Source organism: Apus apus, chromosome 13 (assembly GCF_020740795.1).
Source record: "Apus apus isolate bApuApu2 chromosome 13, bApuApu2.pri.cur, whole genome shotgun sequence".
Classification (NCBI taxonomy): Eukaryota; Metazoa; Chordata; class Aves; order Apodiformes; family Apodidae; genus Apus; species Apus apus.
The window spans coordinates 19171695-19196721 of record NC_067294.1 but is presented as its reverse complement, the minus strand read 5'-3'; the positions used below and the strand labels follow the sequence as shown (position 1 = coordinate 19196721).

Sequence of the window (25027 nt, the reverse complement as noted above, 5' to 3'; positions counted from 1 at the left end):
GCTGAAGACAGATGCTGTGGTGGGCAGGGGCTGCCCTTGGCTGAATTGGGGACCATGGGGAGACCTCAAGCAGCAGGAGAGCTGCAGAGGGCACAGGGCACCCAAACCTTCATGAGGGTTCACCTCCACCTCCTGTGGGGGCTGCCTCAGCACAGCCCCCAGCATGGGGTGGTGTATGGCCAGCAGTGGGGTGCAGGCAGGAAGGGTGTGGGGTGGCTGCAGGGAGGCAGGGACAGGGAAGCAGGGAGGCAGCCTGCAAACCACCCCTCTTGCCCGCTGCCAGCCCTCTCTGCCAACAACCTCCCTGGCAGCTGATGTGAGCCAGCGCCTCCCTCTCCTGAGGTGGCAGGTCAGCCAGCAAATGCTGCCCATTCATGCTACCCGCGCATGCCTGGCCTTGGGAACACGGCAAGGAACTGACAAGGGGGAAAAATACCATCCCCATGTAGAAACCTGCCATGGAGCCATTGCTCGGGGCTCCCCAGAGATGCAGTCCCTCGGCTGGGCCACCACTGACCTGCCTTGCTTGCTGCCAAAGGTCTCTGGGCTGTGGATAGCTGGAGGAGGCGGAAGGAAAAACATCGAGCAAACAATTGCAAAAGTCAAGTCTGAGCAAGAAGGAGGGTGTGATCAGGGGGGTTGCCAAATCCGGTGGTATTCCTTGGAGACACCAACAACAATGGCAGGAATATTTAATCATGGCTTGCTGATCCCAAACCGGCAGTGGGTCGGGGGTCTCAGGAGCTCGAGTAACTAGCAAGGGGCTGTTGCTGACCTGAATGTGAGCTGGGAAAAGACTGCATTTGCCCAGCAGCGTTTTCTGGGCCATCACCTGGGCTGAGGAAGAGGCCAAACATAAGCTGTAACCAGTGCAGTGAAGGGGACAGAGAAATGCTGGCAGCCTCCAAACACAGCGGCTGGGATGGAGGAGACAAGGACAGTGACCGACTAAGAGGGGATTGTAAGATGAAGCCATGGCAGAACCAGTCAGGCCTCCATCAAGGCTCAAAGGTGGCCTTTAGGACAAAACAGGGTCTCTGTCACCATCTCAAGCTGCCACCAACATTCTTCTTCCCATTGCCACAGGGTGGCACGTGGCTGGAAGTCTATCCCTTATCAGGGTGTCACTCTGTCACTGAGGCCAGGAGGAAGTTTCAACTCTGAGATCCTGACTCTTGTCTAACACCTTTCTTGTGGGGTGTGCTTGCTTCTCTCAAAACCCCCCAGGTCCCCTTTGGCAGTGGTCCCACCAGCCAGTGGACACCCCGCGTCAGCATGCCGTAATCCTCCACTTCTGCCTGAGACCAGGCAGCGAAGTTTCCAGGCTGCTTTCCCTGAGCCCCTCCTGCCCTCCCCAGCTTTAGCGCAGCCCCAAAGGCATCAGCAGCTCCCCCGGCCCCCACCACGCAGATGGGGCCGCAGCACGGAGTACCCCAGGGGGTGGAACCGGGGCGGCGGCTGCAGGTGAGCCCCATCCACGGAACCGTCCTCCGGCCTCAGCCCCGGCGGCCTCCGGCCAGCGGGACCCCCCCGCGCCGCTGGGGAAGCCCTTCCCGGGGGCGGGGCGGCCCCGCCCCTCCGCCCGCCGCCTTTACCCGCCGCGGGGCCGCGGCGCGGGAGAGCGGCTGCCGGAGCGGGGCCGGGCGGAGCGGGGCCGGAACCAAGACTGAGGCCAAGTGGGGCTGCGGGGACTCGAGTGATGGGCGGGCGGGCTGTGCTGATCCAGGCGCTGCTAACGGCGGGTACGGACCCACTGGAGGGCTTGGGGCCGGGCACGGGCAGCGCGGCCCCAGCTGGGGCGAGGGTGACGGTGGCGGCCCGGGCATGTGGGGACCCTAATCCTAGGTGGAGCGGCACTGGCGCTGCTGGGGGTTCCCGGGCAGAGCCAGCGCGGCCCCGGACCTGGGTGGGGGTCCCGGGCAGGGCCGCCCGCCCCCCTGACCATGTCCCCTCCCCGCAGTGTGCTCGGCGGCGGCGGCGGGCGGGCTGGGCCGGGACGACCTGCACAACGAGGTGCTGCACAAGGGCGGCGGCGGGGCGCCCGTCCCGGCCACTGCCCCGCTGCTCGGTGGCAGCCCGGAGAAGGAGGGCGGCGGAGCGGCCTCGGGGGATGCGCTCAGCGAGCTGCCGAGAGGTACGTGGGAGCAGAGCGGTTGACTGTCCTGGGCCGGGATATGGGGGTCCCAGGCGGGGGTCCGGGCGGGGGCGGGGCCGGTGCTGTCCGGCAGGGTGGGCTAGAGGCGGTGGAGCCTGGGCGGGCGCGGAGGAGCCGGGCTGAGTTCGGCTTCGCCCCGCGGTTGCCTCGGCGGACTCCGGCTCCGCTTCGGAGGGAGCTACGGCGGAGTCCCGATAACGAGTGCCCGTGGCGGCAGCCCTGCGTGGCGGCAGCCCTGCGTGGGGCCAGCCCGAGCGGCACCAGCAGGGAGCAACTTGGCTTTGGCAGCTCCTCGCCTTGTGTGAGGGGCTGGCACGGGTGTCCCAGGGGTTCCCGGGTGCCCCAACTCTTTTTGGGGGCACGGCAACCCCTTTCCGCAGGTGCACGGCCTGTGCCGAGGGCCAATGCTGCCTTCCAGATGGTGGCCACCAGCGAGAAGATCGCTGTGACTCACTCGCCGCCTACACGCGGCTGCTCCTCATACCTAGGCAGGGTTAGTCAGCTGGCAGTCCCCGCTATGGGGGCGGTGGGGACACTGTCGCTCTGTTAGGTTCGCTGGGCATTCATGCATGGCTCCTCTCCCCTGGCCTGGGACGAGAGAGTGTCCCGGGGACTCTCGCGGGGATGGGATGGGGCTCCTTGCAGGCTGAGGAAGGTGACCTGTACCTGTGTCTTGCACATGTGACGTGCCAAGGGCAGTAACCTGGCACCAGGAGCAGTGTGCTTTGCCCCATATAATTAATCCTCGCTTTCCCCCCAATGCTTTTATTTGCTTTTTGGCTGTGCCATCAAACTGTGAAAAAAACTTGCAAAATCATTCTGGCCCCCTCACATCCAAGGGGATGCAAGACTCGGAGCACACTGTAACCCCTCCTGCTGGCAGAGGAATGCTTCAGCCTGCTCTTCTGTACATCTCCATGAGGAGGGGACCCTGTCCCAGAGCAAGAAACCTGGCACGTGTGGGCTGACCTTTGCCTGCGCCTTTGGGCTGGGCTGAGGGGATAAGGGGTGTTAGGTTACTGAGGCTGCACTTTCTCGATGCCTTGAGCTGAGCTGCGGTCAGAAAAATCTGCCTTTTGTATTGAAGGCCTCTTCTGTGTCACAGTCTCAGGGTGCCTGAGTAGGGGGAGGGCAGCGGCACTCCCTTGCTCGCCCGGGCTGGACCAGTTTTCCTACCAGCAAGATCTTCCAAACCTTCTCTGGCTGTCCTAAGGGACAAAGCCCTGGGGAGGAGGGGTAGTGACAGTGGTGGTGGCTTGGTGGGGGTCAGCAGCACTGTGTTTCTGCTGGTTGCAGGTGGGATATAAGCGACAGGGGAGGGGACAGCCTCTGCTGCCAGCCTGGGGCAGAGCCCTGGGCCTCACCCGGATACCAGGGTTTCTCCAAGCCACAGAGTTTCCTGGAGTATCAGTTTTCTCTAGGCACAGTGTGAAGGATGTTGAAATGGCCAAATGACTTTGCCAGGTGTACAACTGGTGTACAGCAGCACAAGAGGTGCTGGCCAGGGAGGAGCCATATCAGGAAGTGGCTGAGAAGAAATTAGGCAGGTCACAACTTGCCAAGTTAGACTCAGCTGCCTTCTCCTCCACAAGCAATGCAGGGCTTAGTTTATGTTTCCCTGGGCTCACCAGAGTTAATAAAGCACTGTGGAATGATAGGAGCTGCAAAGCCCCTTTCAGAGCAGTGAGCACTCTCTAGCATCCTTGGCACCTTGCGAGATCAAGCTGGAGGCTGATTTTTTGAGCATCTCCACATCTTAAAACCATTCCAGTAATGTTGCTGGTCTCATCTGTGTCCAGATGAGGAGCTCAGTGCTCTGGTTCCCACCAACCCAGCAGGGAGCTGGCCTTGAACCAAGAGCCGCCTGTCTCTGCAGTGCAACTCAAAATCACCTTTGTAATTGGTGGGAGCCCTGCCCTTGCCATCTCTTTGGCTCTGCAAAACCAAAAATTAAGCCAGACTTGCTCTGGGTGCTCAAGGCGTCCTTGTACCCACAGGAAGGGGAGTCCACCAGAGCCATGAATAGGGTCTTGCAAAAGGCTGAGCTCATCAGGGAAGTAAAAGCTAGATAAAGGGGCAATTAGCAGTTTTCTGTGTTCAGTGGAAACTGGTGCTCATAATGGCAACATTTGAGAGACATAAAACTCAGTGCTTCCCCACTCCCTGCCCCGATTTTTTTCTTTCCTTGAGAATTGTTCTTGTGAATTGGAAAGGCCATGATATTTGTTGGAAGCTAAAAAAGAAATGAAAAAAAGCCCTCTGCTCAGGGGCAGGTCACTGCACAAAAGGCTGTGGGAGTGCCAGGGCTGAGCTGGCTGCAGCAGCCCAGGATTTGCTGCTCTTACTTGTCTTCAACTGATGCACTGAGGGGATCTAACTGCTGTTTTCTCCTTCCCAAATTGTTCTCCAGTTGCTTTCTTGTCAAAGCCTCAAGGCCTGGTTACTCCCAAGAAAAAAGGGAACGGGAATAAAAGAAGAAAAGGCAAAGGCCAGGGGAAGAAGAGAGACCCGTGCCTGAGGAAGTACAAGGATTTCTGTATCCACGGCGAATGCAAATACATCCGAGAGCTGGGAGCTCCCTCCTGCATGTGAGTTACTGGCGTGTGCCTGTGCCAGGGGATCCTTAGTCATGGTTCCTTCAATTCTCCAAGCCAGGCAGAGGAAGAGCGGAGGAGATATTTTTAGTGCATATTCCTTGTCTGTGCAGGGATGGCTCTGACTTGGCCTCTTCCTTGTGCTTCTTGGGCAACGTCCATCCCCCACCAAAATTTGCTGTGGATTTAGACTCAGCATCCCCCTGGAGTGGAGACCCACAGAGGTGGGGTTTGGAGGACAGTGAGCAGGGCTGGGGTCTTGTAGCCAAGGTCTCCCACAGGTCTGGTTTGCGAGACCCGATCCTGCCTCTATAACCTTGTGTCTCCCGGTCCCTCACTGCTGAGGGCTCAGGCTCCCGTGGCTGTTGGGATGTATTGGTGCAGGCAGGAGAAACATCTCTGCACCAGCAAGGTGGATTGAAGGTAGCACCTCTGGGAACAGTTGCTGAAGCCACGCTCAAGCTGTCCCTTGGCCCTGATGGACAGGGCTGTGTACCTCCCCCTGCGATGCAGGTAGAGGGCAGGGACTAGACAAGGCAAGCAGAGAAGAAAGCATTTGCCTGCTGCTGGGGCACCTCTGACCAGCACCACGGGAAATATTCAGGGGTGCACATTTGATCCCTGCGGATGTGAGCTGGGGTTGAGCTGACAGATATATAAGAGGCTTTGTTCTTTGCTATCAGTCCTCTGAGCCACGCATCTCTGTGCCTGGAGTCCAGGGAAGATAATAGCTCCCTGGCTTATGGTGCTCAGCAGATCCCTCACCCTGCAATCTGCAGGGATCAGGCTCCACATAGCTCCTTGAACCGCTTAGTTTCTCTCTGCCTAGAAGCTGCCATGAAGTTGGGCCCTTGCCCAGGGGGCTTGGGACTGCCAGCAAGAAGAGACCTCTGCTGGCTCAGCTTTGGCTTCTGAGCCAGTGTGGTGTGGGGTGCAGCACCCACTGTCTGGGGCTGGGACAGCCAGGTGTTCCCTGCCCAGCATCCTGCCTTTCCCACATCCTTCGGGCTGGGGGACACAGGCAAGCAGAGAGGGGTGTGGTGGCTGGCTGGGGCTCTCCAGCCTGGTGGCCCATCCCCAGGCTCCCATCCCTAGAGCTTTCAAGGCTTTTAGGAACAGCCCCAGTCCCCTCTGATATTAAGGCCTGGTGTTGGCTGCTGTCACTCAGCTGTGCATGCTCTTGGTGGCTGGCTGCCCATGTTGCAGGGTCTCCTGGATCATTGCTTCCTTGGGCTTGTCCCTGGGGTGTGAGGTGGGGTGAAGATGCTGTCAGACTGTGTCCTGCATCTCTGCTTTGTGGCCAACCTGTCTGTGGTGTGACACTGGCACGTGGCATTGTGAGCCTGGCAGCAGAGCTGGGCTGAGACCCCATCTTGGAGATAAGCTTGGGTGTTAGTGGCACTGGATATATAGAGAGAGATATTATCTGGTTACATCAGTGCGCTTGGGCTCATGGGGAGGTTGGCAGCCCCACAGCTCTGCTGAGGAGTGTTATTTCTGTGACATGAGTAACCTCCTGAATCTGCAGGGAGGTGGCACCTCTCTGGCTGGTAGGGTGTGAAGGAACATCCTGCTCTGAGAGACAGAAGTGCTGAGCTCCAGCCCAACTGCCTCTCTGCTCCTTTGTGTGGGACTTCCCCACTTCCAGAGGTGGTCTGGACAGCTTGGCTCTGCCTGGGAGGAGCACAGACTCCAGTCCCTTCTTCTGGGGGAGAGCTCACTTGGTGCTTGGGGCAGAATAAACTTAATTTACCAGTAGCAGGGCGGTGATGGTGACACCAGACCTCGCAGCTCTGGGAAGGGGGACCAGATGGAACAGGTGGAGTGCTCGCTGAGGCTAAGCAAAGAGGCAGCTGCTTTCCATGGGGATGTGAGGGACCCAATGACATTCTGTGCTTGGTCACCAAAAACCCAATGATATTCTGTGCTCCACCACAACAACTTTTAAGACTTTTCTTCTCTCCCAGATGCCAGCCAGGGTATCATGGAGAGAGATGTCATGGCCTTTCACTGCCTGTGGAGCACCCCCCCAGTGTGTACGACCACACCACAGCACTGGCTGTTGTTGCTGTCATCCTGTCCTCCCTGTGTCTCATCATCATTGCAGCCCTGCTGATGCTCAGGTGAGTGGGACAGGGCTGAGCCACCAGATCCACATCCCCAGGAAGGCCCTGGCTCAAACCAGGACAACCTGCATGGCAGGGTGGCAGGGACTCCTGAGCATCTCTTTGCTTGGCCTCACAGGTGTCACAAGAGGGGTGTCTACGATGTAGAAAACGAAGAGAAAATCAAGCTGGGCATCACTGTGAATCACTGAGGATGCCAGGTACTGGTGAGGTGAGCCCCTGGCCAGGGATGGGGCTGGTGGGCATCTGGGGACTCTGCTTGTTCATGCTGGCTGGGATGCTACGCGGATCCTGTGCCAGAGCCAAGCAGGAGCTGAAGGCAGTTTGAGCCTGGAGAAGAAGCTTGCTGGATTTGGCCCAGGAGTTTGGGCTTCCCCATGGGGCTTCAGCTCTTGTTCCTACCGTTCCTGCTCAAGCCCCTGTTCCAAACATCTCCAACACCATCATCTCCTCCTCTGGAACCTTAAGTCCCTCCTCTGCCTTTTCACTGCATGCTTTGGGGAGGTTTGGCAGTGGGGGGAAGCTTCTTCTGTTGTTTGGTTTGGTTTTTTTCTCACTTGTTCTGCTCCCTCCCTGACCCTCTGAGTCACTTCCCCTGGTTAGATATTGCCTCTATTTATATATATGTGTGTGTATATATATATAAACACCCTTCCTTTTCACTCCCACTCTGCTTGTTGCCTGCACCAGCGTAATGCCTTCCAGCTGGGCGCAGGGGAATCTTGCAGCCAGCCACACGTGGTGTTACTCTGGCTGGGCAGTGGGCTCTGCCCAGGAGTGGCCCTGTCTGGGTGCTGGAGAGCTTGCAGACTTCCTCTACTCTGGTCCAAACCCTGGCGTTAGATGTGCCCATATGTATTATAGCTACTCTTTTTTTTTTTTTTCTTTTTTTAGTTTAGGTTTTTGTTGGTTTTTTTTGTTTGATTTTTGGTGTGTTTTTTTTTTTTTTTTAAAGCCAAAGCTTTGTTCTTTGGGAGGATGTAATAATGCCTTCACAGAATTTCTGTAATGCTGGTAATGCTGCTGGGGGGGGATTTTTAGCTGCTTACAGGAGTTGAATTTTGGGGAAGGGCAGCCAGCACAACGTTTTCATCACTGTCCCTTCTGCCCTGAGGATCGTTGGGGTGGATGTGGATAGGGGGAAAAGTGCTGGTGATACCTGGAAGGGAAGCATGATGGACATGGGGTGGGATGCTTGGCCACCACTCCTTCTGCATTGTGGCTCCAGTGACAGAATCACAAAATTGCCAAGGCTGGAAAAGACCTTTAACATCATCAAGTCCAGCCTATGACCTAACACCACTGCATCCAGGTCCAGCCCCGCATGGCAGCGAGTGGCTGCTGCTGGAGGGGTGTTCGGTGGCCGGGCACCAAGGGACCCTGTCCTGAGCTCCTGTGCTCTCTTGCAGGGCTCGGCACTGACGCACTTCTACCTCCCGGGAGAGGCAAGAGCCGCGGAGCCAGCTCAGGCCCAGCTGGAGCCCGCGGGAGCTGCAGGAGCCCCGCTCTGGGGCTGGCGGGGCAGCTGTGGCTGCGCGTGGAGCCCCGGGGCTGCACCAGGGGCCGGGACTGGGGAGAGGCGCTCGCTGGCCGGGAGTGGGGCCCAGGGGCTCCCGCCGGGGCCAGGGGCTCCCACCAGGGCCAGGGGCTCACCAGCTTCCTCTGCTGCAGTGCCAGGAACAAACTGTGAAAGGAGGGGAGAGGGGGCTCGGGCCTTGCTTAGGCACAGGAAAGGTGGGAGGGTAACAGCTATTTAACAAGAGATTTTTCATTTTAAATTATATATTTATTTTAGATAAACTGTACATAGTATTTATATTTATTGTAGGTCTGGCCCTGCATCCTTCACGTAGGTCAAGGTGACAGAGTTAGACTGCCCTTATTTTTTAAATGCGATGTAATATTCTAATAAATAACACTTTGTTACAAACATTTGGGTTGTTAATTTAATGAGGTAATGAGAGGTGGAAAGGAGTCAGACCTCTGAATATGCAGTATGCCCTTGCTCATGGGGTATTGCAGCCAGTGGCAGAGATCCTGAGTGTGTGGTAGGGGTTGTTGGGTGGGCTGATGCCATCCTTGGGGTGCAGTAGAGCTGTGTGGTGCAAGGGGCTGTTGGCAGGATCTCTCCTGCAGGAGCCTGCCCTGTCTCTGTTTCTTTGGAGGTTTGCAGCTTTCCCAGCTAAGGCCCTGTGAGGAATGTGATGTTTGGGTGTCTGCTCAGGCAAGGCTGCCTCTGGTATGAGTTAAGCCACTTTGGCCACTGATTGATCCAAATAGGACCGATTTCTGTTTTTTAAGCCAGCATTTGGCTAAAAAAAAAAATTAAGAAGTGGACTCACACCTCCCTTGCAGGGGAACCCAGCAGTTCCTGGGGTGGGCTGTAGGCTCCTGGGGCTGGGGTCATTCCATTCAGATGGTGGTTCTGGATGGATTCCTGCCTTTGCAGGAAAAATAACCCCATAATCACATTTTATCTGCCCTGATTTTCCCCACTGGGAGCTTAGATCAGGGTGAGATACTGGCTCTAGCAGAGAGCCTTGAAGCACAGAGAAAGGCCTTTCCCCCCCACAGGAAACTGGCTTTCCTTCAGCCCCTTTCCCTTTGGCTGATGCCAAACTTCAGTTTTCAAGGGGAGTGCTAAGCTACTGCTTTCCACTCCTGCTTTTTCTATGTGCACGAAAGCCAGGCAGTGCATAGTCTGTGGCCTAATTTAGCCAAAATTTAGCTTTGATAAAGTATGAAATAAGCTTTATGCTCACTGGAGGAGGGATAGCTTAGGAAGTGAATGTGTAGGTTCATCCCTTTTGCACAGCTGATGCGTTTTGTGGTAGCAAAACCTGGGGCATGGGAAGGAGCAAAAGGGCAATACTTTGGCTTTCCAGTGCTTCCTGAGATAGTAAGGCTAAAGTACACTACTACAGCAGATGGGAAGCGAGTGGGTTACAGTGGGCACCCTTGTCTGTTATCACCTGGAGAGTAAAAGCCCCAGCAGCTGCAGTGGCCTAAGTTCCAGAGCCAGAACAACAAGTTTCTGGCTCTGCTTTGTGCAAACCTGAACTTTATTGCTGTGGAAGTGCCAGTTCAATCAGAAACTCCAAACTTTGTCCTTTTTTAACATCTATTAAGCAAATGATGCTTCCAGCTGCTGTGCAGGAGGCCCTTCTGCTCCAGGTAACCTGGCTCTCTTCCTGCCTTGCTGTGCTGCTACTGCTCCCATTCCCAACCTGCTCCCCTGCCACTTTTCTGCCTTTAGTTGCAGGCAGCTCCACATGCCTAGAGCTTCTGGCCACCCTGGCAGGCACTAGGAATAGCTCCACTGGAAGCTTCCTGCAGTCAGCTGGAACTTCTGCCTGGAGCCCAGCTGCCCTCTGCTTTCCTCCTTACCTACAAGGATGTGTTCTGGTCCACTTTGCTCTTCTGTGGGCTGGTGTTGCAGGCTGGGCTACCCACATGGAAATTTAACAGGCCAAGAGATGGGAAGCATATTCTGGAGATGTGTGGAGTGGGAAGCTGGCTGGATCTGTGGGTGGGCTGCCTTTCCTGCTTTGCCTGGGGGAGGCTGACAGTCCTACAGATGCTCTCTTCCTGGCTAAGGCAGGGATGAAGCCCCCAGGGCAGCTCCCTAGCCCAGCTGTGCTTATAACTGCAAAACAGGAGATGCCCCATAGCCTGGCTGGGGAATGAGGGGCTCTGCCCAGGATACCCATGCACTGTGGAGCTGGGGGGCTGGCTGCTCACCTACCTGTGCCTGCAGGAATGAGGTGCCAGTAGAGCTGCCCTGCCATCCCCCCCAAGCAGGAGTGGTTAACCATGGCAGCTGGCCAACAGTACAGGTAGGTGTCCTGGTGAAGGCTGGCCCTGGGCTCCAGCAGCCTGGCCTTGCACATCCCTCCAGGCATAGACCCAGAAGCACGAACACATCACTAGCCGTAGCATTTCCTGACTGCCAGTGTCAAGCTACCCCTGACACTGACTACATATCGTGACCTCTGGAGTCTCCCTTCATATCCCTTTGACACCTGTCCCTGGCTTGACTATGGGTCACAAAACGTGTGCACAGCCAGTGAACACCATCACCCAGTGTGTCCCCAGCCCTCTGCCTTGGCTCACTAGGTCCTGCTGTGGGCAGAGACCATGCACCTGGAGGACAGCCCTGCAGCTTCTTCTCAGTCTCTTTTCTGGACAGAGGGCCAAAGGTAGGAGATCTCTAAAACCCCATATGTGAATCTAATTAAAAAAATGCAAGATATTGCATTAGCCAATTTAATAACCAGTTCTCCCCCACCTGCCCCAGCACCACACCTTTGTCTGTCACCGTGCGGCAGGGTCTGGATGGAGGGGGGAGCGGTGCGCTGGGGCCAGGACAAGGCAGCCCAAGAGACACCCCAAAAGTGGCTGAACCACCCCACTGCCCTTCGGAAGAAGGCAGCGGCAGCCCCGTCTGCAGTTCCAATCGGTCGATTTTCCTCCTGACTGGGGTCGTTGGCTTTGCCCAACTCCTCAGCCAGCTGCTAAGCCTGGGAGATGCTTGGCCACAGTGAAACATTTCCCACGGGTTTGTTACCGTTTAAGAAAGGGCAACAGAAATCCCCCAGATGCCTGCGGAGCCAGGAGCACAGCAGAAGGTCGCCCCCCGATGTGCAGCTGCCCTTGCAGGCAGAGGTGCAGGCAGTGCAGGCTGTCCAGCAGCTCCAGCTCTGCTTTGGTGAACAGCAATGCCAGGGGGGCGGGTGGGAAGCTGGGAAGTACCGGGGAAGGCGCTGAAACGGGCGCCCAGGCACTGGAAGCAGGCGGCAACGAGGGTCCCTGAAGGTCGGATGCTGCACCCTGCTCTGCAGCAGGGGTCCCGCAGCAAGCTCCCCCCGCCGCCTCTGGCTGCCGAGCCGCACTCTTGACCATTTTGGTTTTTACTGCCTTGGCCCAAAAGGCATCCGATGAGTTCATCGTGATCTCACCCCTACCCGAGGCCGTCTGGACAAGCTCCACGGAAGGCTCCGGGGCTAGAGGGAAGGGCAGGTGATTCAGTGACGGGCAGGCCGCAGGGTGCTGGGGATGTGGCCGCAGGAGACAAGCACGACCAGCCCCGGGGGCTCCGGCCCCACCGCGGGGCCCGGCAGCCCCGCCCGGCGAGCGCGGCCCCCGCTCCCGCCGCTCCCGCCGCTCCCGCCCGGCCAGGGCCCGCGCTGCCCGCGCATGCGCAGCAGGAGGAGCTCCCGGCTCCCAACCCCCCTTCCCGCGCAAGCGCCGTGCGGAGACAAGATGGCGGCGCCCGTGGACCTGGAGCTGAAGAAGGTACGAGCCCCGCTGCCGCGGCGGGGGTTTTTGTGTGTCGGGCGGCGCCCGCTCGAGCCCTCCTGCCCTGCAGCCCGCGGCACCTTCGGAGTCCGCCGCCCGATATCAGTAGGATGAGGCTGGCCGGGCCCACGGCCTGTCAGGGCCGCTTCTCATCGCCGCCCCCTCTCCCCCCAGGCCTTCACCGAGCTACAGGCCAAGGTGATAGACACTCAGCAGAAGGTGAAGCTGGCCGACATCCAGATCGAGCAGCTGAGCAAGACGAAGAAGCACGCCCACCTTACCGACACCGAGGTCATGACGCTGGTGGACGAGACCCGCATGTACGAGGGTGTGGGGAGGATGTGAGTACCTGCCCGGCCTGTGGCGGGGCCTGGCTAAGTCCAGAGCGGCTGCTGCGTCCCTGCGTGGGTGTACCCGGCTTCTGTAGCGGGGTGGGGTGGTGACTGGGGCCCTGTGCGCAGGAAGACCCCCCCCAGCCTTCCCGTGTAAGAGGCCTCTAAGCTGCTGCCCTGGGCAGGAGGTTAGTCTCTTTACAAAGAACGTTCTTTTTCTCAGTCTGTCAATTTGTTTCATTTTTCTCATTGTCTTTAGCTTTTTAATTTCAGCAGTCTGCCTGGGAATGCAGTGAGACTTACTGGCTTGTATCTCTTGGGGCTTGCTACTGGCTACCTTGAGACGGACCTCTGAGAAGTTGGTGATCTAGACTATGAGAGCAGCATTCTCATGGCAAACAGCTTTTGTGCTGTCACAAATCTCTCCAGCTTCAGTAATTTCCAGTGTAGTTCACATCAAACTTCTTGAAAAACTCCTGTGCAAAATTCAAGTGTTTAGGCAAAACTTTGCCTGCAAGTTTTCTACAGATGTCCCCTTTGTGTTACCTTGTCAGGGAATGGAACAAACAGGTGTTGCCTGTTTTTTTTAAATCCTTGGAAGCAATCATGAAGTTCATATGGCTAGTCGCAGTGCACTCACAAAGATGTGCTTCCATCTGTCAGATGGTTGTCAAAAGAAACACCTTAAACCAGAAGTAACATGTTTAGATTAACTTTTACAAGGCACTTGTGTTTGACTGCAGCACCCTCTGATACAAGACCGTACAAAGTGGATTCAAATCTGAAATGTGTTTGCTCGTGAAATATCACACTAGATTTCTGTGTTTCTGATTTGAGGGTACTCTGATTTTTCTCTTGTGTCCCTCGTGAGTTGGGTAACAGTGATGACTCTGCTCAGCTCGGGATGTAGTTTTGCAAAACACTGAAGCTGCACAGACTGCTGCCAGAAGGGGTGATTATATCAGCCTCTTCCTCCACCCTGTGTTTGCCCCACCTTTTTCATGTCAAATTGGATGATCACAGGGCTGAGTGGTGAGCCAGGTCAGACTATGAGTGCCCTGATCCATCAGACCACACAATCTCCAGATCAAGTTGCAGGGAGGTGGCAGGACTGGGAAGCCAGGGCTGGTGTGTAGTTTGCCCATAGCTGTGAGTTTCCAAGTTGTACCCAGGCTAATGGAGGTATTCAGCTTGACAGAGTTTTTTTCTTGGCTCCCAGTAAATAAACTTTTTTTATGTAGGTGAATTAAATGTTGGGTTTGTGTGGGGATCCTAGTGACTGGTACCTTAAAAGGAGACATTTTCAACCTTTGCAAGAGGTGACTGATTTGATCCAGGCAGGCTGTAGGTGGGGTAAACACTCGTGTTTGGAGTAGTCATGAGGCAACTCAGAAGGGGTTTTTCTGTTTGTTTTTGTCACAGAGGAGACAGATGAGAAGTAGAAGATAATTCTGGAGTCAACAATTTTTTTTTTAAGCTTTTCTTAAAATCCGAAAATACATAATTCTTCTACATGGAGAATTCCCTCAAGGTACTTTAAAATGTGAGTGTATTGGTTTTTATCAAAAAGTAACCCTGCCTGTGAATCGAATGTGGGTAGCAGATGGTGTTTTGGTGCTGGCTGAAAATGCATTGTCTTGCTTTCTGCTTCTGCCTCACACTGAGGAGGAACAGATGCTTACCTTCTTTGTGTCTTAAACCACTTACACTTTCTCTGTGTAGCAGCTGCAGGAGCAAAAGTCTCCTGGGAAGTCTTCTTTTCCTTACCTTTCCATGACCAGACAGGGTGGCTTAGGCATGGCAGGCAGCTCCTGCTTCTCAGGGATGGCAGAGGCACCATCAGGAAAATACCTGCGTTATGATAGTACTTGAAAGCTGAACTCTTCATGGGCTTCATTGTAAAAGCTGCTATGCAAATGCAGATTAAAAGGGTGCTGTTCTGAATTCTGCTCATTTGCTCATTTGTTTATTTATTTTTCTCCTGCCTTAGCTTCGTGCAGTATTTCTGGGAGCTCTGCCTGTTCTGGCCATGGGGCTGAAGACTGCCTTGCCAATTGGCAGTAAATGCTCTGGTGTGATCTCGGTCACTATACCCAGTGTGGAGAACACACACAAAGGACACAAAGCTCATCCTGAAGCATGCTCCAACCCCTATCTAAGAATTTATTGCTGAAATCCAGACTTTTAGCAAAGCAGGCTAAAGCAGCCCTTGAGCAGCAGTTATAATCCAAGGGCAGTCTAGCATCTTGTGTTCCACTGGAGACCAAAAAAGGTGGTCATGATGGTTTTTCTGGACAGAAAATCCATGTTCTGTGAAGTGGAATTGCAGATATTTTGATTTGTTGGCTTTGTTGTCTTGCACAGATGTGGGAGTTCAGCCTCCAAAGGGATATTTCCTAGAATCATTGGTTGGTTTGGGTTGGAAGGGATCATCTGCCCTGGACAGGGACACCTTCTACTAGACCAGGTTGTTCAAAGCTCCATCCAACCTGGTCTTGCTCAGTTCCGAGGAGGCAATGTCCACAACTGCTCTGGGTAGCCTGCGCCAGTGTCTCACCACCCTCACAGCAAATAATTTCTTCCTCATGTCTAACCTAAATCTCTTCTCTTTCAGTTTGAAACCCTCCCCCCTTATCCCATCACTCCCTGCCCTTGTCAAAAGTCCCTCCTCAGCTTTTCTGGAGCCCCTTCAGGCACTGGAAGGTGCTCTAAGGTCTCTGTGGAGCCTTCTCTTCTCCAGGCTGAACAGCCCCAACTCTCTCAGGGTGCTCCAGCCCTCAGATCATCTCTGTGGCCCTCCTCTGGACTCACTCCAACAGCTCCTTGTGTTGGGGACCCCAGAACTGGACCCAGCACTGCAGGGGGAGGTCTCATGAGAGTGGAGTAGAGGCGGAGAGTCACCTCCCTTGATCTGCTGGTCATGTTGCTGGTGATGCAGCCCGGGATACTGCCCTTGATGTATACCATGTCTTCTTAATTCTATGAAGGTTACCTTTCCTAACCTGATACCTGGCTGCTTGGACAACTTCTCTGTACTCCTCCCAGGCTGATTGTCCTTGCTTCCACCCTCTGTAGACTTTCTTTTTTACATCTGTGTCCAGGAGCTCCTTGTTCATCCATGCAGGTCTCCTGGCATTCTTGCCTGCCTTCCTCTTGGTTGGATGCAGTGCTCCTGAGCTTAGAGGTGGTGATCCTTGAATATTGTCCAGTTTTCTTGGGTTTCTCTCCTCTCCAGGGCTTTATCCCATGGTACTCTACCAAGCAGATCCCTGAAGAGGCCAAAGTCTGCTCTTCTGAAGTCCAGGGTGGTGAGCTTGGTGTGTGGCCCCCTCCCTGCCCTAAGGATCTTGAATTCCACCATTTTATGGGCACTGCAGTCAAGGCTGCCCTTGAGCTTCATGTTCCCCACCAGCCTCCTTGTTGGTGAGAACAAGGTCCAGCAAAGCACCTCTCCTTGTTGGCTCTTCTCTTCCTTGGAGAAGCAAGTTACCATCAACACATTCCAGGAGCCTGCCAGATTGCTTATGGTCTGCTGTGTTTTAACTCCAACAGATATCAAGGTGGTTGAAGTCTGCCAGGGCTTGTTAACATGAGACTACTCCACTCTGTCTATAAAGGTCCTCATCCACCTGGTCAGGTGGCCTGTAGCAGACCCCGACTATGATATCCCCTGTCCCTGCCCTCCCTTTAACCCTGACCCTAAGGTCTTTGTTGGCTCCTCATCCATCCCTAGACAGAGCTCCATGGATTCCAGCTGGTCCCTGATGTAGAGGGTGACACCCCTCCTCCCCTTCTTGTATCCTTCCATTATAACATTCCAGTCACAGGAGCCATACCACCACCTCTCCATGATGCCAACAAGATTGCAGCTCTGCAGGCACGTTTGTGTCTCTGACTCCGCTTGTTTACTCCCCATGGTACATGTGTTTGCATAGAGGCACTTAGGTCGGCCCCCCAGTGAAGCTGCCTTACTGGGTGGAGTGACTGGAATTCCTTTCAATCCATCGTATTTATGATGTCTCAATTTCTTTTGCATAGTCTAGCATGCAAATGGCTCTAGTGGGCTTCAGTTATCCAGAAAGGGTAGAGCTCTGCATCAGTGTTAGCTCTGATGATCGGTGCTCTTCTGACAGGTTGCTGGAAGAGCTAAATTCCTTGAAATAATTTTTGTGCTTCTATTCCTGTATTCAATTGGCTTGTTTTGTTTTGTTTTTCTTCTTTAACACTTCTAAGCTGCTGCTTAGAGTCTTGCTTCTGATAGTGTCTTTGTTTTATCTCCAGCTTTGGTGGCTTGGGGCATGTGCAGGGAACTAGTACGTACACTTCTGTAGAATAAGATACTCCAGGTCTTCGTGGAATTTGAAGGCTTGAGGAACTGTGGTGATGTGTTGCATCCTGGGAGGAAGTCTGGTAGTTCAGTACTGGCTTCTGCACTACTTGGAAAGCAGTCCTGTGGTTTTTGTTCTCTGAAACCCTATCTGGAGCCTTCCTCCTTTGCAAGAGGCTTTTCTTGAACCATTGGCCAGTGTGAAAGTCCATCTTCAATCATTCCTTGACTTGTTGCTTTTTGGTTTGGTTGCTTGTTTTTTTTGAATATGGTTGTGTGTGTAGCATGCAGAGGCCTTACTGGCCTCCAAATGTAGGGCTCAATTTACTTTTGCAATATCTATTTTTGGTTTTACACAAGAAATGTCAGTGCCACATAGTACGAGATGATGAATTGCTGTGTACTGTACATACCCGTGAGGCTGGGATATCATCTGAGTGGTGGCATCTTGCCAAATACATTTTGATTCTGTTACTTCATACTCTTTTGAAAGGCCTGTTACGTAGCCTGAGACAGCTACCACCGCGCTGGACTTCTGCTTAAGCTATTTGTGAACTGATACCATCATATTGCTTTGATAACTATGCTTAAAGTTTAAGCTTCAGAATTCTGTCTGAATATTTCAGACCTTTCCCTTTACATTCTTTTAACCCATAACCTGAACAAGATCCTTATTTACAGAAGAAAAATGTCTGGCACTTCTGGTAGGCACAGTGAGGAGAACACTGCAGTTTTCATGCTATGCCAAAATAGATAGTAAACTTTGGTTTGATACTGTTTTATCATCAGTTTACAACAAACTGGAGAACACTTGAAAAAATAAAATATAAGAAAGTAAAAATCAAGCAAATACTGTATCTCAACTTTATGTTCAAGGTTTTCTGCAAAAATCGTGTATTAGTACAACTGTCCCTATGAAATGACTTTATGTGAGTACAGTATTTCATGGGGACAACTCTAGTAATATGACTTTGACTTGTTGGGTTTTTTTGAGTTGTTCAGATTTTTGGTTGCTGAATCATACACAAGTGAAACCTGAGAGGATTAAATATTCTTGATTGTTCCTGGGATTTAAATGCATTCCTGCTTTGGCTATGATTCTTGGTTTTGTCTGAAAATGAGATATCATAAATCCTTATAAGCTCTTTCCTAAACCCCTGAAGGCCTCAATTGCTACTGCACATGGCTCCATGCAGATACATTTTTACTTTTTGTGTGTGTATGAGGTTGGTGTTCAATTTTACTAGCACAGACCCTGCAGAACGTGGTGGTAGCTGTGCTGTGCTTCCCGCTCACATTTTAAAAAGCTCCCAAAGAACTGAAGGACACACAAGGCTTAATCTTTATGGTTCAGTTGCTAACTATAGGCTCGTGTGTGAAATCTGAGTGGCTTCTCCATGGCCCATCTCCTTGGTGAGGCTTTGAGCAGAGTTCAGAACTGAAGCCCAGCTGCTGAGAAGCTGACAGCTGCTGCAATACTCACATGAATCCCAGAGACAAGCATGTTGCTATCAGCCTCTGGTCAATATGTAGTTTATATACTTGCAGCTCTTATATCTAGCTGTTGAAAAAGGGAAGATTTTATTTTCCACAATAAGTCTGGTGTGTCTAATAAGTATAATCAGGCACTGAACTGTGAAGGAAAGAAAATTTGTGTCCAGCTTTTTTCTACTTGACCACTGTTCATGCTGTATCTTGAACAAGACAGGGGTGTTGGGAGATAGTACATGAGGAATCAAAGGCTACGTGGTATGACATGTGCATAAATTGTAAGGTTTTCCATCACACAGTAGGTTTTTATTTTGGTTGTTTCTTAATTTTTGAACTGCTCACTTTTGTTGCAGTCTGAACGATGTTCTTCATGGTGTTATGTGTGAGTGGACCTAGAAAAGTTTGCAAGACCTTTTTAAAGAGCAGTCACAGAAAGCAGAAATCAAAACAATGCATGCAGTAGTAGTCTGTACAGCTGCCTTGGACATAAGCAGTGAAGTAAGGGGCAGCAGTTTGTTGTCATCCTCTGTCTGACTGATCAGGAGTGTAAGAGGAGCACAGTTGGTCAGGGAGCTTCTTGGATAAGTGCTTGCAATAGTGGGAGACGGGGAGTCTGGACTCCTGGATTCTGTCCCAGATGAGAAAGGAGCTCATTCTCTTGGGCACAGGCTCCTCTTCTAACTTACCATCTGATTTCTCAAACACGATTCCCCCTGCCCTTCCTCCACTTAGTGCTTGATCTTATTCCTGCTGCGCTGGGCTGCTCATTTGTAATCTCCTGGATATCTTGGTCCAGTTATAGCTCTCCTGCCCTGCTACTTTACATAATTTCTCCATGCAACACTGAAACTTCAGAAAAGAAAAAATTGTCATGGCTTGCTTTCAAGATGTGTATCTGGCCAATTCTAGGAAACATCTGCATTTCTTTAAAAAATCAGCTTTAGGCATAGAATGGATGAAACTGATAAGTCAGTGTTTGTCAAATATATAAGCAGCAGAAAAAAGGTCTTCCATTAATAATAATAGGTAATCTAAAAAATGTTTTACTTAGCCCTACTTGAAATAAACCTGTTGGTTATAGTCTTCCCCACCTACTCCATGGATATTTTGATAGAAAATTAGGTACAGCTTTTACTTGGTGTTTGTTTCCTTTGCCTGGAGATAATTTAGCTTTTTAAGAACATTTTTCTGTTGGCACTAGGAGTATGACATTCAAACAGACAAACAGATCTGTTCCATTTGTCTTTTCTTTATCCGTAACTTTTTCCCTGTCTGTTATGTAGACAACGCAGAGGAAGGAGCTACCTGAGTAAAACTAAAGGAGACAAAACCTAAACTAAGAAGATAAGGGTCAGAACAGAGGCACAGTACTCCTGCAGACTGCCACTGTTGCTGGAAGAGCCAGTTTGATCTGCTGTGATCCAGAGGGAACATGCTGCTGTGGAAGTGCCAGAGCTTTCAAGAGGTCTGTCACTTGAAGGGCAGCGGTTTGGAGGTCAGACTGTTGTGGGGAGCATGGGCCATAATAAAGCACCTTTATTTTCGTCTTACCTCCAGAAAGAGGAAATCTGGGGTCTCTTGCAAATGCAACACATGGCTTCAGTGATACAGAGTTCCCTTTGTATACTAGACAAGTATAAAACGTTTTACTCCTGCTTTTGTGGCCTGCTGTGTCAAATGACTTTGCAAAAACATAATGGAACACGACTGTTTTCTTTCTGAAGTTCTTCAAGTGCTTAAGAAACTTCCATTTACTTTAATATTTAGTGGATTTAAAGTACTGTATTTGGAGTCTTTTTCTGCATTTCCTAAGGGAAATAAATGTTGGAATCGAGGGTTAGTCCTTGAGGACATGCTGGGTGCTATAGCACTTCTTTCAGCACATAGGGCTGTTTGTTTTGTGTGGGCACTTCAGCTTTCCCATGGCTAAGGAGAATGGTCAAATCACTGTAACAAAGCAGTACTGGGAGAGTCACTGGTGTATCCCTGTCCTGCCTGGGGATTCCCTCCCAGGTGTGGTGTCAGTGGATCTCAAGCCTGTGGAGCAAGGTGTGAGGAGGTACCCAGCACTCAGGGCCCACAGCTGGGGGGAGATGCTGAGAGTCTGTCTCCAGTCTGCTGTGTATATATCAACATGAAGTAAAATATGAGGAAACCAATCCTGTGGGCTGACACCTGTATTTTACACAAACTTAATACAGAGATGTAAGAACTAAAGTGCTGGACTTAGGAATACTGCAACTGCTGTCTTGAATTTTTATTTTTGGGTGGTGTTGTTTGTTGTTTTTTTTTTTCCAAAACTATTTGCTGAATTAACAGAATGTTTTAGCCAGAAAAAAAAAAAAAAAAAAAAGGGCTATCTGAAAAGAAACTATTTTCCAAACCAACATCCAGCTTTTTCAGTCCACAAATGCTGATTCTAAAAAGTTTGTTCTTACTGATTAGGAAACAACAGCATGATTGTTTTAGCACTAGCGAATTTAGTATGCAGAAATATCTCTGTAATAATGTTATGCTTGAATTCTTTAGACTCGGTTATCTTTACATCCACTTCTGCAATGTTTGCTGTGTTGCTTGCTTTGATGCTTTGTTGTAGCAAGACCTGCGATGTGCAGAATCCAAGGCTGTGCTATTTAACAACCACAAGCCGGTTGCTGGGTCTTCCTTACTTAGCATTTCAAAGGTTTCCAGGGTAAGGCATAAAGCTGTTTTTTTTGTTCTTGCAGCTGTGGATTTGCTTTTCAAAAGAGATGTATCCTGATTTTGCTAGTTTTCCTGCATGGGTTCTTAGTGAAGGGCTGCTGCTGAAAAGGGTAAACATAAGTTTGCCTGTCAGAGTACAGCGGTAATTCATTTATTCACATCTGGTAACTTAATTTACTACTGCGAAATTCAGCTTTCTGATCACAGAAGATTTAGCAATAGAAAACGACTTACTATATATACTAAAATATTACTAAAATAGAAATTTATTTAAGATTGATTGACCAGGCTGTTCATACCAACATTTTCTTGTTTGTGTTTTTGTAGATGAGTGTTCATTTGGTGATACGGGGATTTTTTTGATGTGTTTTGGTTTTGTTGTTTGGTTTTGTTGTTTGTTTGTTTTGTTTTAAATGTTCTTCCTTAGGAATTTGTGGGGAAATATTAAAAATGCAGGAAACTTTAGAAATGGATCTTGACTTCCCATGATTGGAAAACTGGCTTGTTTTCTGCCACTTGCAGCTTTCAAATATTGTACAACCTAGACTGCAAAATCTCCATCTGAAGTGCTAGAAGCATGCTGTAGTCATTTGGAGTTTCCTTTGCTTAAACAACCCACAGGTTGTCATTGCTACATACTTAAACATTACGTTAAGTAGAAGAAAAAAAACATTAAACCAGAGTTGTAGCGAGGAAAAACACTCATGTTGATTTCAGCTTCTTGAACAGCAGTTTCCCCACATAGTTTGAATCTCAAATGTTTTTAATTCCTGTATGGTAGAGAGGAGGCATTTGCTTTCTGTTTTTCTGTTAGAATTCTATTTATTTTCATTGAGCCTTCAAAAAGAATCGATGATGTTCTTAAAAGCAGACCACAGCTTTTATTATTTTGGGTTCTGCTATATATAATATAAACTTAGAGGTATATTCCTACTTTCTTTTTTTAAAGAACCAAGCCTGAACAATTGTATAAATCTACCATCTAGTTAAGTGTCTGGCAATGCAGAAACTGCTGTTTGCAAGCTCTGTTACTATTTTGGCTTGAAGTAATGTAATATGCTGTAGCTATTGACAGATCCAAAGAAAAAGAGTGAAAACTCAATGTAAACATGGCCTGAAGTGCAGAACAAACCAAATCCCCCTCAGCAGAGCAGGATGGATGTGTTTGACCAGTCTGTGGAGAGGTTTGAGGAAGCAAAGAGCGTGGCACTTTTTGTTCTCTTTCTTTAGCTCCTTGCAGTAAATAGGTTTCTGGCTTACAAATGTTCCTCGGAGTAAAAGTTACCCTTGTTCTGGCCTACATAAGACTGGGTTTGGACTGCTGCCAGTGCCGCTAATCCTGGTCTCTGTGCATGCTCTGGTGCTGCCAGGTGAGTTTGCACAGATTCTGCTGCCCACCAGAGATGCTGCCAGAGTGCTTCGACCCATGTCTCGTTCCCAAACAGCTCCCAGTGCACATCGTCCTGTCTGAGTGCAGTAGTAGAATGACATGTGAACTATAAACTGCTGCTCCTGGAATGTATTCATACATAATCCTCCCGATATAGGCTGCAGGATTTGTTTTGCTTTAAGTTACGTGTTGCTTTGGCAGGGGATGGGGGGCAGAGGAGGAATAGTTAGGTTTAGCTATCTTGAGAGTGACCCAATGAGAGGACTGACCACTAAAATAAAAGGAAACATAGGAAATCTTCAACTCATCTGTTCCAACTCCATCTGTTTCTGAACAGATGCCTAGTTAAGGCATATGGTCTGTTGAATGCAGACTGAAAAGCATGAAACCCTTAGAGATGAAGGGTGGAAGCACAAACTATATGTTTGGTGGTTTTTTGTTTGTTGTTGTTTTTTTTTAAAATATTGCTTTCTTGTCTTGTTTCAAACTGGGTAATTGATGTAGGATGACCGAAACAGGAATTTGCTGGAGCATAAACAGTGCCCAACTGCACAGGGAATCATTTACATCAGTAGGCCCCAGGAGAGCTGAAGGGGACTTCTGGGTGCTTGTAATTGTGCACAGTGGCCTCAGCTTCCATCAAGCTAGATTGCATGGGATCAGCTTGGTGGAAGCTTCTCTTCCATTGGCTTTGAACAGCACTTAAAACTCAATAATCTCACACTGAGTATGTTCAAAGCTTCAACAGCAGTGCAAGTTCCAAATTAAAAAGCATCTAAATAGATGAGGGCATGACTGGGCTTAGCTCAAGTTTTCTCATGGCGCAGTCTAATTAAAATGCTTATTTTCAAGGAGCAGGGTATGTAAATTACCGTGCTGTGTTATAGGGTAGCTTGTTAGGTTCTTTTAGAAATGCAGTATGTTAAAATAATGTTATGGCTTTGTACAAAGTTGCTGGATTCCGTTTCAGTCTCTTAAGGTGTTCTACAGTGTTTCCCAAATGCAATGAGAACCATAGAGCTGAAGTTATAATGACCCTTTGTGGGAGCTGGGAGCCAGGCTGAATGGACTTCCAGATCTTGTCATTCATCATTCTTTTGGCAAAATAGTACTGGAGCATTCCTTCCTTTAAAATGGTTTCTGTCTGTATTTAGGTAGAGGGGCATATGGTACCAGGCAGGGCAATAGCTAAGGCTTCCCCTGGCACCCCATGTGGTTTCTTGCCAGTGATCTATAAGGACCCAAGTGAGAAGAGTTGCTTTGCAGACTGGAGAAGAAACCCTCTGGCCTGTGGTGTGGCTCCTTCCCTCCTGGTTTTAATACTTTAATATGAACAGTTCTTTCACCAGCAAGGCAGTCAGGAGAAACACCTGAACTATGCCCTCCTAGCAGAGCGGGGAGAGGAGAGCATGCTTGCATCTGAGACAGCTGCCTGCCACCAAAAGTGTACGGACTCAAGGCTGACATCGGTTGCAGTTGCAAGCAAGTAATTGCAAATAGGGGTTCTTAGTGGAAAACCGTGACTATGAACATCACTGGTGCTCCACCTTTAAGGACTTTAATGACTTGTATGTCATAATGAAGAGTGATGTGTGCTGAACAAACATCTCCATAACCTCATTCATTAAGAGAGGAATCATTCAGTATCTAGTATAATGTCTTAAAGTCAAGTAAACAGCACAGTTTTGGTGCAAACAGACTGAGTTATGGAATTACTTACACTGTACAAACATCACTTTGTGGGTGTGTCCCTGTGACACAAAGGAGCAGACAGATGATGAAGTTGACAGCATTGCTGACCAGCCTGACAACTGTTTTGGTCAGGGCACAAGGGAGTGCTATATAAACACTGATCAAATGGGCACCATATCTAGACATTTGTAATTCGGAAGGGATAAGAGATCCTTTGGAAAGAAACAAGCACTGAGTCTCAGAGAGACTGTATAACCACTTTCTCTGTGTTAGGGAAACAAAAAACCTGATGCTATCAGAGGGAGGAAAATAGAAACAAGTGGGAATATTTAGAGTGAGGTTTTTCTTTCAGTTCCCTTGTGCTCTATTTTTGTTCCTTCTGTTGCACTTGAGAACCAGCAGTCACCAGGAGACCAGAGCGGGTTGGTGCAGCTGATTCATTAACATTTCACTCTGTTACAGAGCTGCTCTTGTTGGCAGCCAACGTTTTGCTGTCCTCGATGACCCCACTTCTCTGTAGCTTTCTTACCTAATTTTCTTTGTTTTGTTTTGAGTTTTTACCTTTATCTGTGGACACTGGAAAAATTGTTAAGTGTCTGGAATTGGGCAAATCAAGCCATTTGAAATCGGTGGCCAGCTGAGACGTGGTGAACTTGTCCATTCTGACCTAGATATTTTTGGTGTTATTTAACAACAGTGAAAAAGTTCCTGCATGAAGAGGTGATTGTTACTAAGCTTTGTAATTGCCACTGTGGTGTGGAATGTTTTTCTGAATTATTGTTTCATGTTTGATAGTGTAGGTGTCATGTTTGACAGATCTATTAGTGTGTGCTGTGATGCTGTGCTGAGAGGAGGCAGGCATGAGTTAACTTATTTATCTGGAAGAGGATTTGCTTTGCTGCTTGTCTTCTGTGAACAA

The 25027-nt window shown here is 50.3% G+C and overlaps 2 protein-coding genes and 1 long non-coding RNA gene across 4 annotated transcripts in view; all 3 read left to right on the top strand.

The window, feature by feature from the left end:
* Window positions 1-1410: 1410 nt before the first annotated feature.
* Window positions 1411-8799, top strand: HBEGF (heparin binding EGF like growth factor). The gene is made up of 6 exons (XM_051631574.1): window positions 1411-1810; window positions 1961-2134; window positions 4566-4743; window positions 6717-6872; window positions 6994-7086; window positions 8285-8799. The coding sequence occupies exons 1-5, from the start codon at window positions 1411-1413 to the stop codon at window positions 7064-7066; spliced, it is 981 nt and encodes a 326-aa protein (XP_051487534.1). The 3' UTR covers window positions 7067-7086; window positions 8285-8799.
* A 3290-nt stretch (window positions 8800-12089) lies between these two features.
* Window positions 12090-25027, top strand: part of PFDN1 (prefoldin subunit 1) — a 35104-nt gene continuing 22166 nt past the window's right edge. Inside the window, exons 1-2 of one of the 2 annotated variants that reach the window (XM_051631074.1) lie at window positions 12090-12170; window positions 12348-12493. In XM_051631074.1, coding sequence (XP_051487034.1) covers window positions 12138-12170; window positions 12348-12493 — 179 coding nt within the window. In that variant the 5' untranslated portion in view covers window positions 12090-12137. Of the gene's footprint in view, window positions 12171-12347; window positions 12515-25027 lie in introns of both variants that reach the window. The other variant, XM_051631073.1, reaches the window with a different exon arrangement.
* Window positions 12704-19979, top strand: LOC127389978 (uncharacterized). Its single transcript, XR_007890787.1, has 2 exons — window positions 12704-14048; window positions 19607-19979. It is a non-coding gene; the product is annotated as an uncharacterized LOC127389978 (long non-coding RNA).

What these genes read in the sequence shown, in the direction of transcription:
- HBEGF (XM_051631574.1), top strand. Translation starts at nt 1,411, where the DNA reads ATGGGGCCGCAGCACGGAGTACCCCAGGGGGTGGAACCGGGGCGGCGG. An exon ending in CAGCTGGGGCGAGGGTGACG is followed by an intron (nt 1,811 to 1,960) that starts GTGGCGGCCCGG and finishes CCCTCCCCGCAG; the next exon opens with TGTGCTCGGCGGCGGCGGCG. An exon ending in CTGGGAGCTCCCTCCTGCAT is followed by an intron (nt 4,744 to 6,716) that starts GTGAGTTACTGG and finishes CTTCTCTCCCAG; the next exon opens with ATGCCAGCCAGGGTATCATG.